Raw genomic sequence first — 12,961 nt, 5'->3', positions numbered from 1 at the left:
CCCAGGGCTCCAAATGAGATGGCTTCCACCCTGAGTTGTGTTATTAGTGTAACAGAGGTGATTTTCCCCCCCATTTCAAGCCATTTTCTAAGCCTTTCCCCTGCATTAGCCCCAAACTCCCAGGGAAGAGCCCCTCTGGCTGCTCCAGAGGGTGTAAATGGAAAGGTAACAGAAAAGCATGAAGGGAAACAAGCCAATCCAATATTCCCCTTCCAAAAAAAAAATCCCTCCAGGTGTAGCAGGTGCACAGAGCCACTGATTTACACAGAAGGTGAAGGTTCTTCAGATATACCCTGCCTAATATCCGAGCTGGAAAGGAAAATCCAGTGGTTCCAGTGCTGGCATCCTTGGGCAAAATCCTCCTGCTGAAAGAAAACTGGGAATAGCAGATGATTTTTTTTTAAGCTATTTGCTCCTAGCCTGTGATCAGGCAGTGATCAGACAGCAGCACTGCCTGCCAAGCCATTCATTCAGGGTTTGTGTTGCTGCTCCAGTGCCTGGGGACTTGCAGAGGGTCTTTTTATTCCTTCCACTGAATTAAGGATCCATAAGATGTTTCAGGACAGGCTTGCTCCCCCTTTCCCAGGCTTCAGTGGGACAGGGGGGAGTCAGGCACTTCCAGGATCAGGCCACTGCACTGGCCTGGGTTTGGCTCTCAGTCCACAAAGCCTCAGATTCAGTTCCAAAAAGAGCCTGTATTTGCTCCACTCCTGGCAGGAAGAGAGGTCATGGCTATTGCCCTCACCAGCCCCGTTCATTTTATCCTGGGAGAAGCCAGTTAAGTCACTTAAGTACAGGGTTGTGCTGCAAATTGCTCATTTAATATTGCCCTTGAAACTGCGCTGTAATGATAATTTTTCACTTCCTTCCCTAGATAGTTGCATAACAATGCTGGGCATTGTTTAGAGAGCTCCAAACTAGAGGCAGCCTTGGCCCTTTCCCCTTCTCCTCACCAAGAACTTGTGACTTTCTGGCTGTGGGGAGGTTTTTGGCTTTTTTTTTTATTTAATACACTATCAGCTTATTACATCAAACACCAGACAGACGTGAGTCTGAATTTTAAGCAGCCTTCCAACAAAATTATTCCTACTTTTCTTTCATCAGAAAAAAAAAAATAATCCCATTTACACCAGTTAAATCTAAGCCAGTTAGAAAGTCAGATCTGCCAAATAAAATTTAATTAAAAGTATCTTTAGGGAGGGAGCAGCTCAGTCAATGGAAAGCTTTCCCAACTGACAGTAAATAGCCCAGGCCCAGAATTCCACAGCCCCACTTTGTGGTCGGGATGTGCAGCAGGAGTGCCCAGAGCAGGAGGAATTTGGGTTTCATGGCTTTGGCTGGCAGGGGGGGTTTAGGACAGGGAAGTGGCTTTGAACTCTGAAAGCTGGGCTGGCTGATCAGAACAACACACAGAGCAGGATTGGAATGAGAGGGATGGGACACAGCACCAGGAACTCCTGAGCAGCAATTTGGAGGTAAAACTGCTCCTGAAGCAGAACAGCATCTTCCATCCTGATGATCTTCATTTAACAAACCAAGTGATTCTGTTAGTCTCCATAAAAACATCCCCCTCCTATCTGCACAGCCAGCTGCAGATGTTTCCCTCCAAGCCTGAGGGCTGGATCAGGGAGAAAAGAAGCTGATTCCCCAGACTTTTACCAGAACAGCCAATTTTAAGCCTTTCTGCTCCTGGCTGTGACTTTGCTCATCCTCAAGGCACCACCAAGGCTTTCCCCTGTGGTTTATGTAACATATCAGGAATAAATCCAATGTCTGGGACACATCACTGAACTGGAGGAGGAGGGGAATGCCAACAGAGCTGTGCAGCCTGTTCCTGTCTCCTTCACCCAGGAATTTCTACTCTCCCATCACCTCCAAGTCTCTGCTATCATCACCAGAGCAGTCATGGCCCAGCTGCACTTGGCTCGAGAGAGGAACAGCCAAAAACGATTTTAAAAAGTCCCTCTCCTCCAACAAAGCAATTTCTCAACCTTCATAACACATTTTCATCCCGTTTGGCGTAACAAGCAAGGGGAGGCAGATCCCTAAGTGGCTACATCCTCCAGGAGAAGAGAAATTCATGACACAAGGTCTTCTCGTGGCACAAGCAAGTCATGCTGCAGACGGCAGCCTGAAGGGGACCCAGCACTCATGGAGTGAACCTCCACACCCAGCTCTGTGCTCAGCCAGGCTCTGGTGTGATCAATAGATTATTAACATTTATCTCACAGGGAACTGGTGCCCTCAGGCCACACACACACACACACACACACACGAGTCAAACTTATTTAAACTCCAGTTGACTCAGGAGTGAACTCCACACAAGCCACAAACACGTGGCCAGCACGCAGAGTTCTCTTTCTTACTCTGCTTGGCACAAGAGCCTCGTACAACACGCAGAATTTCGGGATAAAGCATCCACAGGGACAGCTCTTGCCTGGGAGAGGCACAGCAAGCAGGAGGTCTGGCAGAGCTTCAGTCAGAGAGGTGCAAGTCAGGGAATCACCTCAGCTCCCTTCCCACCTGCACGTAGGAGTCCAATTAACGCCCTGCAGACACGACTGTTTGTACTGCAGCAGCACCTACAGGGCACAGGGAACAGGAGGATCACACTCTACAGGCACATCCCTACCCAGAGAGAGCAGGGACAGAGATTTTCCCCCCCCACCATCCCACGAGGGGAAACAGAAACACCAGAAAGGATGCCCGAGGTCCTGGGGACACCTGAAAAAGCAGCCAGGCACTGACTCCAAATCCAAGGTCTGAGCAAGGGTCTCACGAATTTGCTCTCCCTGCTGTGGTAGAGATTAAAATGTCCTGCTTGGCTGCACCTCGGCCTTGACCACAACGTTGGGATTGACCAGATGACTCACAGATGCTGAAAGTGCAAGTGAGTCGTTCAACATGTCCCAAAAAGAGATGTCAGCACAACCAGCACTGCCAACACCGCCTGCTAAGCTATCATGTAATTTTTTGCTCAGGCCACCTATTATGCAGCACAGCTATTTTAGAAATGTTTGTCCTGTTTTTCACATCCTTCTGCAGTCAGGCTCCATCAGGCAGGGGCCTGCAGAAGTAAAATTGGAATCTTTCTCTGAACCAGCTTTCTCCAGGGTAATAACTGAGCAATTTCAGCTTTGATCCATGGAGGAAAGAGAGGCAAAATGTCTGGTAGCGTACCTGAGCCCTTTCTCAATCCCACAGAAGAAGCTAATAGCGTTTTCCCAAAACCAGCACTGCTGCTGGTGCTAATTTTCACCTCTGGGGCAGACAGAATTAAATACCACCCCTTGGAAACAGGAGAGCTTTTAGCATTATATAGAGTCCAGACTTAAAAAGTTGTGGAAGTTTACAAGAACTAGCAGCATGGAAATATCAGAATATTTCATGTTGTGATCCCTTGGAACCACTCCGGAGGGAGGTTGATCCCGATGGTGGATTTTCTCTCTAATTTTCTCTGCAAACACCAGTTTATTCTGCCTTAACCACCAACACTGAGTTGTTCCCTCACTCGCTGCCTTCCGTGTCAGAAGGCCAAGCAATTCCTCCCTGCCAGTTTTCCCATCAGAGCAGGAGGAAGATGCCTCCTCTCAGAGCACTCTCTAATTGCCTGATGCACATTCAGGTCAGGTCCTCGCTGTGGTGACACTAATGAGCGAGATGGGAGACTGTTTGTGACACAATCAAGAAAAGTTTCCAAACATCACAAACGCCAACAGGGATATTGAAAACACGGAGACTGCAAGAAAACAGAGCAGGGGAAGGAAGGAACAAGGTGTGCTTTTCTCTGAGTTCTCATGCCAGATTAATACATTTCTGGACCAACTGCAGCCTCATCTGCTGTTCTTTCTGTGTGGGATCAATAATGTCTCCCTGATGCCAGTGCAGCACAGTGATGGCTTGCCCAGGACATGCCCGTGCCTCCCTCCCACACCCAGAAGCCTCCAGAGTGGCCTCATAAAGCAAAGGGCCAAATCCAGCAGAGCTCTGTGGACACTGCTGGGCTGGGCCCTGGAATGAGCCTGGCACTCTCAGGAATGATGGCCCAGGGTTTGGTGCTTCCTCCACATTCCAAATTAGTCAGCACAAAAAGGCAAGTTAGGGCACCTGCAGCAGCAGAGAAGAGCAGGACACTACTGCAAGCAGGTACTTCACTGCTCCCCCAGCCCAATTCTGCCCGACAAGAGCCCTCAGAGGTCACAGGCAGCTCAGCTGAGGCACTTGAATGGGTACCAGCTCAGAACCCCACGGAAGGTAAGGCAGGAACTCAGGCAGTACCTGCTCAGCTCGAGTTTGTGGAGCAGTCCCAGAGCTGGACATTTCCAACAAGCCCCAAGCAGAGATCCCACACCCAGCACCAGGAGCTGAGCACCACAGGAACAACCAGCCCTGCACCAGCACCACTGCTCAGCTGCTTCCAGAGCCCTGGACCTTCAACGAGCCCTCCTGGAGCAAATGGCATCAGAAAGGTCAGCAGGGGCAGAGCTGCACAGGGGGCTCCTCTGCAAAACCACACGTGGGGTGTGACTGCTGCAGCACAGGCTCCAGCTCTGGGCTCTCCAAACAGCAGTTTGGCGCCGTCAGCACCAGGATTCTCTGCTGCCAGCACAGAGCAGATGCCTTTGTTTAGGATGGGCTGAATTCAGGGACACACTAAGGGATGGAGTGAAATGAATAAACACTTGCATTTCTTTGGGGCACACTTCTTCCCACCCCATCCCATTTCCCAGAAGGGACACACCTCCCCCAGCCCAGCCTCCACAGAAGAGGTCTGGCACTCTCTGCCTGCACAGGCAGCACCTTCTGCAGTTCTTACACCTGAGTTAATGCTCCCAGAAAAAAAACAAACAAAGAAACAAAAAAAATAAAAACCAACCAAACAAAAAACCACAAACAAACAAAAAACCAGGCTTTGGTAGCAGTCACCATGGCTTTGCCACCCAAACTGTCACCTGAGATTCCACCTGTTACCCAGACATGCCTACCAGATGGAGTTCAGAGTCATTTACTTCAACCCAGAAGTTTCAACGCTGCAATGCAAGTGGAGTTAAGGAAAAAACTCTCAGTGCACTTCACAGTGCTAAGGACAGAGAGGCTCCACCAACACCTACTTTTCAAGGCCTGAAAAGCACAGCAGGGACTTCCAACACCACACACCCTGCCAGAGCCACACAGATAAGCCACAGGAGAGGTGCCTCCCCTTTCTCTTCTCTTTTCCTTCCCTTACAGCTGGTAGCAGAGTTCACTGTGCTGGACAGGCACGTGTTAGTGGGACTCAGCCCCACACTAGAATTTCCTTCACAGAAAGGACCAAAATCTAGTCCTCAAAAAGTTTCCAAGCAAAACAAAAAAGAGAAGGAAAGAAAAAGCCTCAGCCTGATTAAAATCCAGCTCCACCAGAGTAGGCAGAACAGTGGGTTTTAACTCTGTGTTCTCCTTTCATTTTCCCAGGAGTCGCTCCATAATACAACAAAACCAAGAAACACCTGCTGCCCTGATGAACCAACACTCATTAAACAAGACAACCCACTAGCTGTGGGCGCTAATTATTGCAGAGCATGCAAAGAGAACTGATGAAAAGCTGCCGTAGTTCATACACTTCAAGCATTCTTGGCTTTTTTAGCCCTCAAGTCCAGCTACTGCATCACCTCCACTTGTGACTGCTAGAGGAGAAATAAAACACGAGGACCAACAGCACGAACAACAGCGTTGCGAGGCCTCAAAGTGACTCGTTTAGCCTTCTTTGCTTTCAGTCTTGAGAAGAATGGGCAAGGCACGGCATTCCTGCCGAACGCTAAACAGCCTGGAGCTGTTTTCCCCCAGCCTTGTGCCAATTCCCGTAGCGCCCAGTTTTAAAGCTGAGACTTGGGAGCCTCCGCAGTGCGATCCCAGCCTCCCGTGTGAGCACCCAGCGCTGACCAGCGTTCAGCATCACCCTCCTTCAGCGGAGGAGCCGATCCCTCCAAGGACACCCACCGGGCACCCACCACCCCAACGCGAGCGGGAGCTGCCCCCGGTGTGGTTTTTTTTTTCCCCCCCCGACTCCTCTGGGTTTGGTCGGGGCTGGGTCCCGATGCGAGCAGCAGCTCCTCGCTCGGCGGGGATGAGCGCGGTGCCGCGGGGGTGGGCGCAGCCCCGGGGCCGGGACGGCGCTGCCGCCGGGGCTCAGCTCTCCCCGGGGCCGGGCTCGTCCCGGGACGGGCTCACCTGGAGTAGAAGCGTCTGGCAGCGGAGCCCGGGCTGTCCCCGCCCGAAGGGCACGCCATGGGCGCCGGCCCCGCGGCGGGGAGCGGGCAGCGGAGTATGGCAGCGCCGGGAAGTGATGCACCGAGCAAAGAAACTCGCGGGCAGGCCCCTCCTCCGGCTGATGTCAGCTCAGCCCGGCCCGGCCCTGCCTCCCGCCCGGCACGGCGTGGGACGGGGGAGCAGAGCCCCGGCCGGGGCGCCCCGCGCTGCGGGCACCGCGCCCCGGGCACGGCGCGGCCACCCTCGTACCCCGCGCTCCATCCCCTGCGCTCGCATCTCCTCACCCTCTCTCTTACCCACCCCTGCGCTCACATCTCCTCACCCTCCCTCTTACCCACCCCTGCGGTGCCTCCCCGCTCACCCGGCAGCTCCCGCAGCACCCCCGGACAGCGAGGCGAGGGCACCACGCGCGTCATCGCCAAAGGGATGTGGCACAGCATCGCCCGTGTCTGACCCGCCCCAGGTGGAGCCGCTTGGGTCCGTGATTAGGAGAAGCAGTTTTGGCTGAGCCGAAGCCTTTTTGGCCTCGAAAGGAAGTGTCTGCACCTGGAGGCATCCCCGAGGAGCAGCTGGGAGCAGGACCTGGCAGGGCCGTGCCACGAGCAGGTTGAGCCACCAAGCCAAGTCTGGCTGCTGTCTTCGGTAGGGAGGAATCCACCTGGAAAAGGGGTGTTTCCCTCCAGCCCACAACAGCTTCTTTCAGTTAATTCTATCTTGTTCAACCTCGTGGCCTTTAATATTTATTAAACTGTTACCTAGAGATGGATGCAGCTCATCCTCAAACACTGCATCCAAATCCCTGTGTTTCCCAAGGCTTGAGATGCCCCTGTGGAAGTTGGTGAGCTGGTCACTCAGCAGAAGCCTGTCTGAAAATTAGTGCCACTTACCCAGCAACAGCAAATTAAACGTTGTTATCATCACAGAACCCCCCAAAAGCAGCACAGTTGTAAGCTGTGGCTTTCTCTGGGTTCCAGCAGCTTCCCTGAACACACAGAACTCTGTGGCTGGAGGGAATCCAGAGCAACGCTTGCTTACTGGACTGTTTCACCCTGGGGACCTGCTGAAAACCCCTCTCTCAAGAGTAAACCCAGATCCTGCTCGGGGGAAAAAACATCCTCAATAACACCCCACTAGCAAACCACAAAAGCCTCTTTCCCCAGAGCTAATTGATTGGGCATTTACATTCAAAACAAAACTCCATAAAACAAACCTGTATCTGTGTCTCAGCTTAGGAACAGCCTCAGTCCTGTAGATAAACCACAGCAGAGAAAGCTGAAAGCATCCAGCTCAGAGCTGCCTCCTCGCCCAGGGAGGTGGGATGGTGTCCTGGGTGCCTCATCACCCCAAAAATAAGGAATCCTTCTGCCACAGAAGCCCCTGTGGGAGGATCATCACCAACCTGTGGGCCAGGCTGGGACTTTGTGCCTCACAGCAGGCAGTTTTTAGCCAGGTTGTGGTTTCCCTGACAGCAGCAAACATCCTGGTGCAAGCAGCTTTTCACAAGCACATGGGGGAAAAAAGGAACTGTTCAGCTCTAAAAGATTTGGGTATTTCTAGGGGGCAGGTTTGAACATGCCTCCCCTCTCCCCAACCCTTCTTGAAGAGAAGAACATTAGTGCAAAAGATGCAAAGCAGCAGCTGCTGCCACTGGTTCCAGCTCTTCCCCAGCCACGGAGGATGCTGGGCTGGCATTCCCTGCGTGTGGGCAGAGAGAGGAATTGCCCTTCAGAGAAACAATGCTGGAAAGGGGAGCAAGGGAAAGGAGGGTGGAGGCCAGCTTCCAGTTTGGGCTGCAGCCAGAGACACGGAATTCCAGAGAGCTCTGGGCAAAGGGGTCACTCCCACGTTAATGGCACAGCAATCGCCGGGTCACGTCCCACGGTCTGGGTTAGGCAGGAGGGCAGAGGGAGGGGAGCACAGTGGTCCCCTCTGGCCTTCAAATTCATGAATTTGCAATGGATAATTTATCATCTGACAACCTCAGCTGCTCATTGCTCTCGTAGAAGTGGCAGATAGGTCACAATAGATTTGAATTCGTCAGATGAAGGAATTCAATGACTTCGCTGCGGGTTGGGGTTGGTTAACCCTACATGTTCACGCCAAGAAGCTCCCTGCGAGGACTTGGACCCGAGCCACAACTCGGATCCAGTGCTCAGCTGCAAGGAAACAGGCAAATTATGGGAGCACAGAGAGAAAGGGACCCCCAGTACCTCAGAAATCCCACTAATTCATCTGGTGAACTGTGTGCACATCGTGCCGTGTGCTGGGAAGGACACGGAGCAATTAGAGAGGCTCCAGATGAATGTGACAAGTGTGACCTCTGAGAAAAAAGGTATGAGAAATTGATTTGTTCAGATAAGATCAAGAAGTGGAGCTCTAATCTTTAGACACGAAAAAAGGATGTTGCAGAGTGGGGAAAAAAAAAAGGAGGAACGGATCATGAAGAAGAGGGTAGGATGCAAAGAAAGTGGGATAGAATCCATCAAAGGTGAGGCAGGTTCATTTCTGTCAGACCTTGGTTACCTCTGCACCTCCAACACCTTTTGTTCCTGCAATCTCGAGCCTCATCATCCTGTTCCTCCCAGTTCCTGAGTGTCTCTACACCTCCACTTACAGGCAGAATCACAGTGCTAAATAATAGGATTGCAGGATCCTTAACACTTCTTGAGTAGTTCTTAGGATTTCTTTTATAAATTCCTACCCAACGCTGTCACAGCACAAGATGGAAGGGCTCTAACTATCATCATATTTCCCTGCACTTGGAAGAGGCAAGAAGGCACAGGAAGATGGAAGTCAACACAGTAAATTTTACCAGTCATTTAAGGATTGCCAGGACATAGGAACAGCCCTCCAGTGCCTCCATGTCTTCATCATCCAGACACGCTCTAGAGCCAGGCACTCCCTCCAAAACACAAAGATTCATCTTAATTAGCAGGGCATCTTTCTTGCAGCTCGTGGAATGGATTGCTGGGGGCCTCTGCTGGGGTTTCTGTGCAAAAAGAGCTCTGCAGTTCAGCTCCCCAAGCTGGCAGCCCCCAGCTGAAATCACTACACAACTGGCACTGTAAATCCTCATCTCTCTCTGGCAACAGCTGGAATTAATCACTGTATTCTGCACTGTCTTTTTTTTTCTCAAGCTGGCAGGTTCCAAAAGCACCTTGCTGTTGTCCAACATTCCATTTTATAAATCCCTACAAAGGCAGCCTGCAAGGAAGTTCTAGTTTAAACCAGACTAAAAAAGAACCCCACAGCAAAACTGAAGAAACTTTGCCCTGGCTTTGATATCAGATGGTTCCACAGCCGTGAATTTAGACGGGAATAAACATGTCTTTGAGGAAGTTTGCACCTCTTTTAATATCAGAATACCCCAGGGGATGTAACTTCCTTTTGTGTGCAGGAAATGATAGCTCATAATGGGTGGTTTTCATCTTAGATCCAGTTCTTTCCCAGTTTGTTGGGACAGATGGAGGCACCAGACAAGGGACACTGGGCTGGGAAGGGAGGGGATGATGGGCAGCCTTGGCCTGGGCTGCTTTCCTGGGAAACACCCCTGGAAGCCTGACACCAGTGTGGAGTTGGGAAGAGAGGAGTTGGCCTTGTGAAAGAAAAAGGGGATCACAGAAACGCCCCTGGAGGGTGTGAAGGCAAAGCGGGGCCACACATGGCGTGTCTGAACCAGGAACGTTTGCTTTGGCTTTGGGATTTTCATCCACCATAATTACAGGAGTTGCAGCAACAGCCTGCTCAGAACAGCCCAGAGCCATGCAGGAAACTGGGATGGGTTTCAGCAGGACTGCTTAGCTATTCCTTTCCTTAAAACAACATTTTAGGAGCAAGGCTCAGTGTCTGTGTTTGGGGAACGGAGCCCTCCGTGCTTCTGAAAGATTGAACAGGTCTAAACAAAACTGCTGTGCCACACAGCTTTGCTTTTTTTTTTCAAGACCTGGAAAGGAATTACAGTTTTCAAGGGCTTTTACAATCCTTCTTTCCCCTGAATCTGGTCCTAAGGCAACAAAGCTCCTTTGATCAGGGAGAAGGACTCAGTGAGGAACCATTATTTCATCTCCAAAGTAGAAGCACAAAAGGTTATTACAATCTGCAGATAACCTGTAATAAGAGACTCCCAGCCAGGGATATTATTCATACCTGAAATGAGGAGGATCATCTGAGAGTGAGGAGTTGATTTGCTGACTATGATTGTCTCTTTTAAAACCTCTTGGAGCACAGACACACAGGAAAAGCTCTGAGGAACGAGCTCCTCTGAATAATTTAGCTGTGTGCAGACACTCCTGAAACCACTGCTGAGCTCACGTTCACCCCCAGAGCTCTGCTGCCCAGGCTGAGGGGTGGCTGAGGTGCCTGTTGGGCAGCAAAGCTGGATGCAACCCCTTCCCAGAACCTGGGTAGGATTGCAAGTGGGCTCTTAACTTTCTTTCAGGGTAAGACCTTATTCCCACCCCTCCCTTCTCCTGGTGCAGCCTGAAAACACACACCAAGCCCTTAATCATTCTCCCAAGTTGCATTCCCTCATGCCTGGGTGCACGTGGCAGCTGAGGATTTGGCCTTTGCTTTGTGAATATTTATATATCCTGTGTCTCTGATGTCCCTGAATTTCCTCTTCATTAACACTTCTTTCAGCCTCGGAAGAGGCAAACAAAGAGACAGAGCTCATCCACTTCCTTCAGCTTCCCAGCCTGACTGAAAAAAAAAAGCTTCATTAAATAAATACCAAGAGACACTGAAAATGCCCTCATGGACAGCTGGATGAAGTGGAGCCCCATGGCCTGGCACTGGGATGTTGGGGATTTTTCAGGCAAGGCCAGAGGGGACTGTGCTGGTGTCTTTGTGCCAATCTCACGCGTGCCTTGTGGCCAAAAAGCAGCTCCTCTTTGCTGAAATGCTGCTCTTTGCCTGGGAGCAGAATGGCTGTTTGTACAGAGTGCCTGGAGAGGCTTTTGAGCTCAGCAAGTTCCCAGCAGAGGCAGCTGATGAATGTTGTAACCCAGCCCTGCCCTGTGCCAGCTCCTCTGTGCCCTGGTGCAGATTCCTGAGGGACGCTGGACCAGCTGAGCCCAGCACAGGCTGCTCAGGGGCTCTGCACACACATCCCCCTCCTGTCCTGGAGCGATCACTGGAATGGTCCGTGTTCCAGCTTGGCTTTGCCATGGCTGTGAATTCCCCCAAGATTCCTTCTCATCCCTTGGGAAGTTCCCTACTCCTCACTGCCTGGGGGGCACCAGCTCTCGCTGTTCCTGCAGGAGAATTAAACATCCCGCTGGTCCCTGCACCAAGAGAGCTCCTTAGGATTTCAACCAAACCCCCAGCAGGGTGGTGGGAGCCTCTTTTGGGATTCACCAGAAATATGCTGGATTTTTATAGCCTTTAGGGAGCTTTTCTTGGAGGCACCTTATCAAAGTTTTATTGCTCAGGCAAATACCCCAGGGTTGTGATCAGCTTGTGTTTACAATGAGGGCAATGGGTTTGTTTAACCAGCTTCAATTTCCAATAGTCAACAGAGAAAAACCCAATTACTCCTGCTGGAAGTCTGGGAAAAACTCCCGTTGGCATTGATTGAAATGAGGAATAACCTTTTGTTAGAGTTGAAAGCCCGGGGGGGGAAATTCACATTTTCACCTTTGAAGGGGGCTTTATTTCCTTTTTAAATCGTAATGGTAGATAATGACATTAATTAAGAGCGTGTTTGGGTTTGTTTTTGAAGCAGATTGCCAATATTTGCAGTGTAATTGCATTGTTTTAGTCGAGCCTCTGCGAGTGCTTCCCATCACTCCCTGCATTACTGACAGGGCTGGTTTCTGTTCCACTCCCAACCACTCCTAAGACCAGAGAAGGAGTGACTCTGTGACACCAACCACGAGGTCACCGAGGCTGCTGCAGCAGCCCCAGCCCTGCAGAGCCCCTGCAGTCGCCAAAGCAGCCCTTTGTGACAGGAAGCACGTTCTGGTTATCACTAAAGCTGCAGGGAAACCACCCAGGCTCAGGTCTGAAGCCACCGAGTTCCTAATCAGCAGTGAAAGCCAGTGCAAAAATACCACCACTCACAGCTCAGCTCTGCTCAGTGGTCGTGGCAGGATATACGTATTTTTTTCTGCATTTCTTCCACTTGAAGATCAGGCTGTTCTTAGCATTTGCATAGAATATCCTAGTAACATTAAGCAGTATTTCCTAAACTTAATAATTCTCCTTTCAGGAGTGATAACCGGCACACAGGACACTTTCTGCACTGTTAATGCTGGGTTTTGAGCAAATAAAAGAACACAAGGAAAGTTTCAAAGGCTCAAAGAAATCCTTCCCTGTGAGGGTGGGCAGGCCCTGGCACAGGTTGCCCAGAGAAGCTGTGGCTGCCCCATCCCTGGAAGTGTCCCAGGCCAGGTTGGACGGGGCTTGGAGCAACCTGGGACAGTGGGAGGTGTCCCTGCCCAGGGCAGGGGGTGGAACTGGATGAGCTTTAAGGTCTCTTCCAACCCAACCCATTGTGGAATTCTAGGAAATAGAAAAGTAACTTTGGCCTCCTTAGTCCAAATATAATGCCATGCTAATATGGGACACAGTCTGTGGAATGTCAATCCCTCGCTCCAGAAAACTTCCCATCAAACAAGTAATCTTTCATCTAAGTTCAGTTTTAATAAAGATAATTCTGCTGACATGATAGACTTAGACTTCTCCAAAGCAGTTGACTTAATCTTGCATGACATTC

At 50.8% G+C, this 12,961-nt stretch overlaps 1 protein-coding gene across 1 annotated transcript in view; it reads right to left on the bottom strand.

Moving 5' to 3' along the window:
• Positions 1-6,274, bottom strand: part of GPSM1 (G protein signaling modulator 1) — a 63,451-nt gene extending 57,177 nt beyond the window's left edge. The window contains exon 1 of the mRNA XM_027887160.1: positions 6,208-6,274. Within this exon, the coding sequence (XP_027742961.1) occupies positions 6,208-6,266 (59 nt within the window). The 5' untranslated portion in view covers positions 6,267-6,274. The remainder of the gene's footprint in view (positions 1-6,207) is intronic.
• Between the last annotated feature and the right edge of the window lie 6,687 nt (positions 6,275-12,961).

This window comes from Empidonax traillii, unplaced genomic scaffold (assembly GCF_003031625.1).
Source record: "Empidonax traillii isolate 1590-97213 ecotype Southwest subspecies unplaced genomic scaffold, ASM303162v1 scaffold204:size1584377, whole genome shotgun sequence".
Classification (NCBI taxonomy): domain Eukaryota; kingdom Metazoa; phylum Chordata; class Aves; order Passeriformes; family Tyrannidae; genus Empidonax; species Empidonax traillii.
The sequence above is the reverse complement of the archived record's forward strand: the minus strand, read 5'-3'. Positions and strand labels throughout refer to the sequence as shown.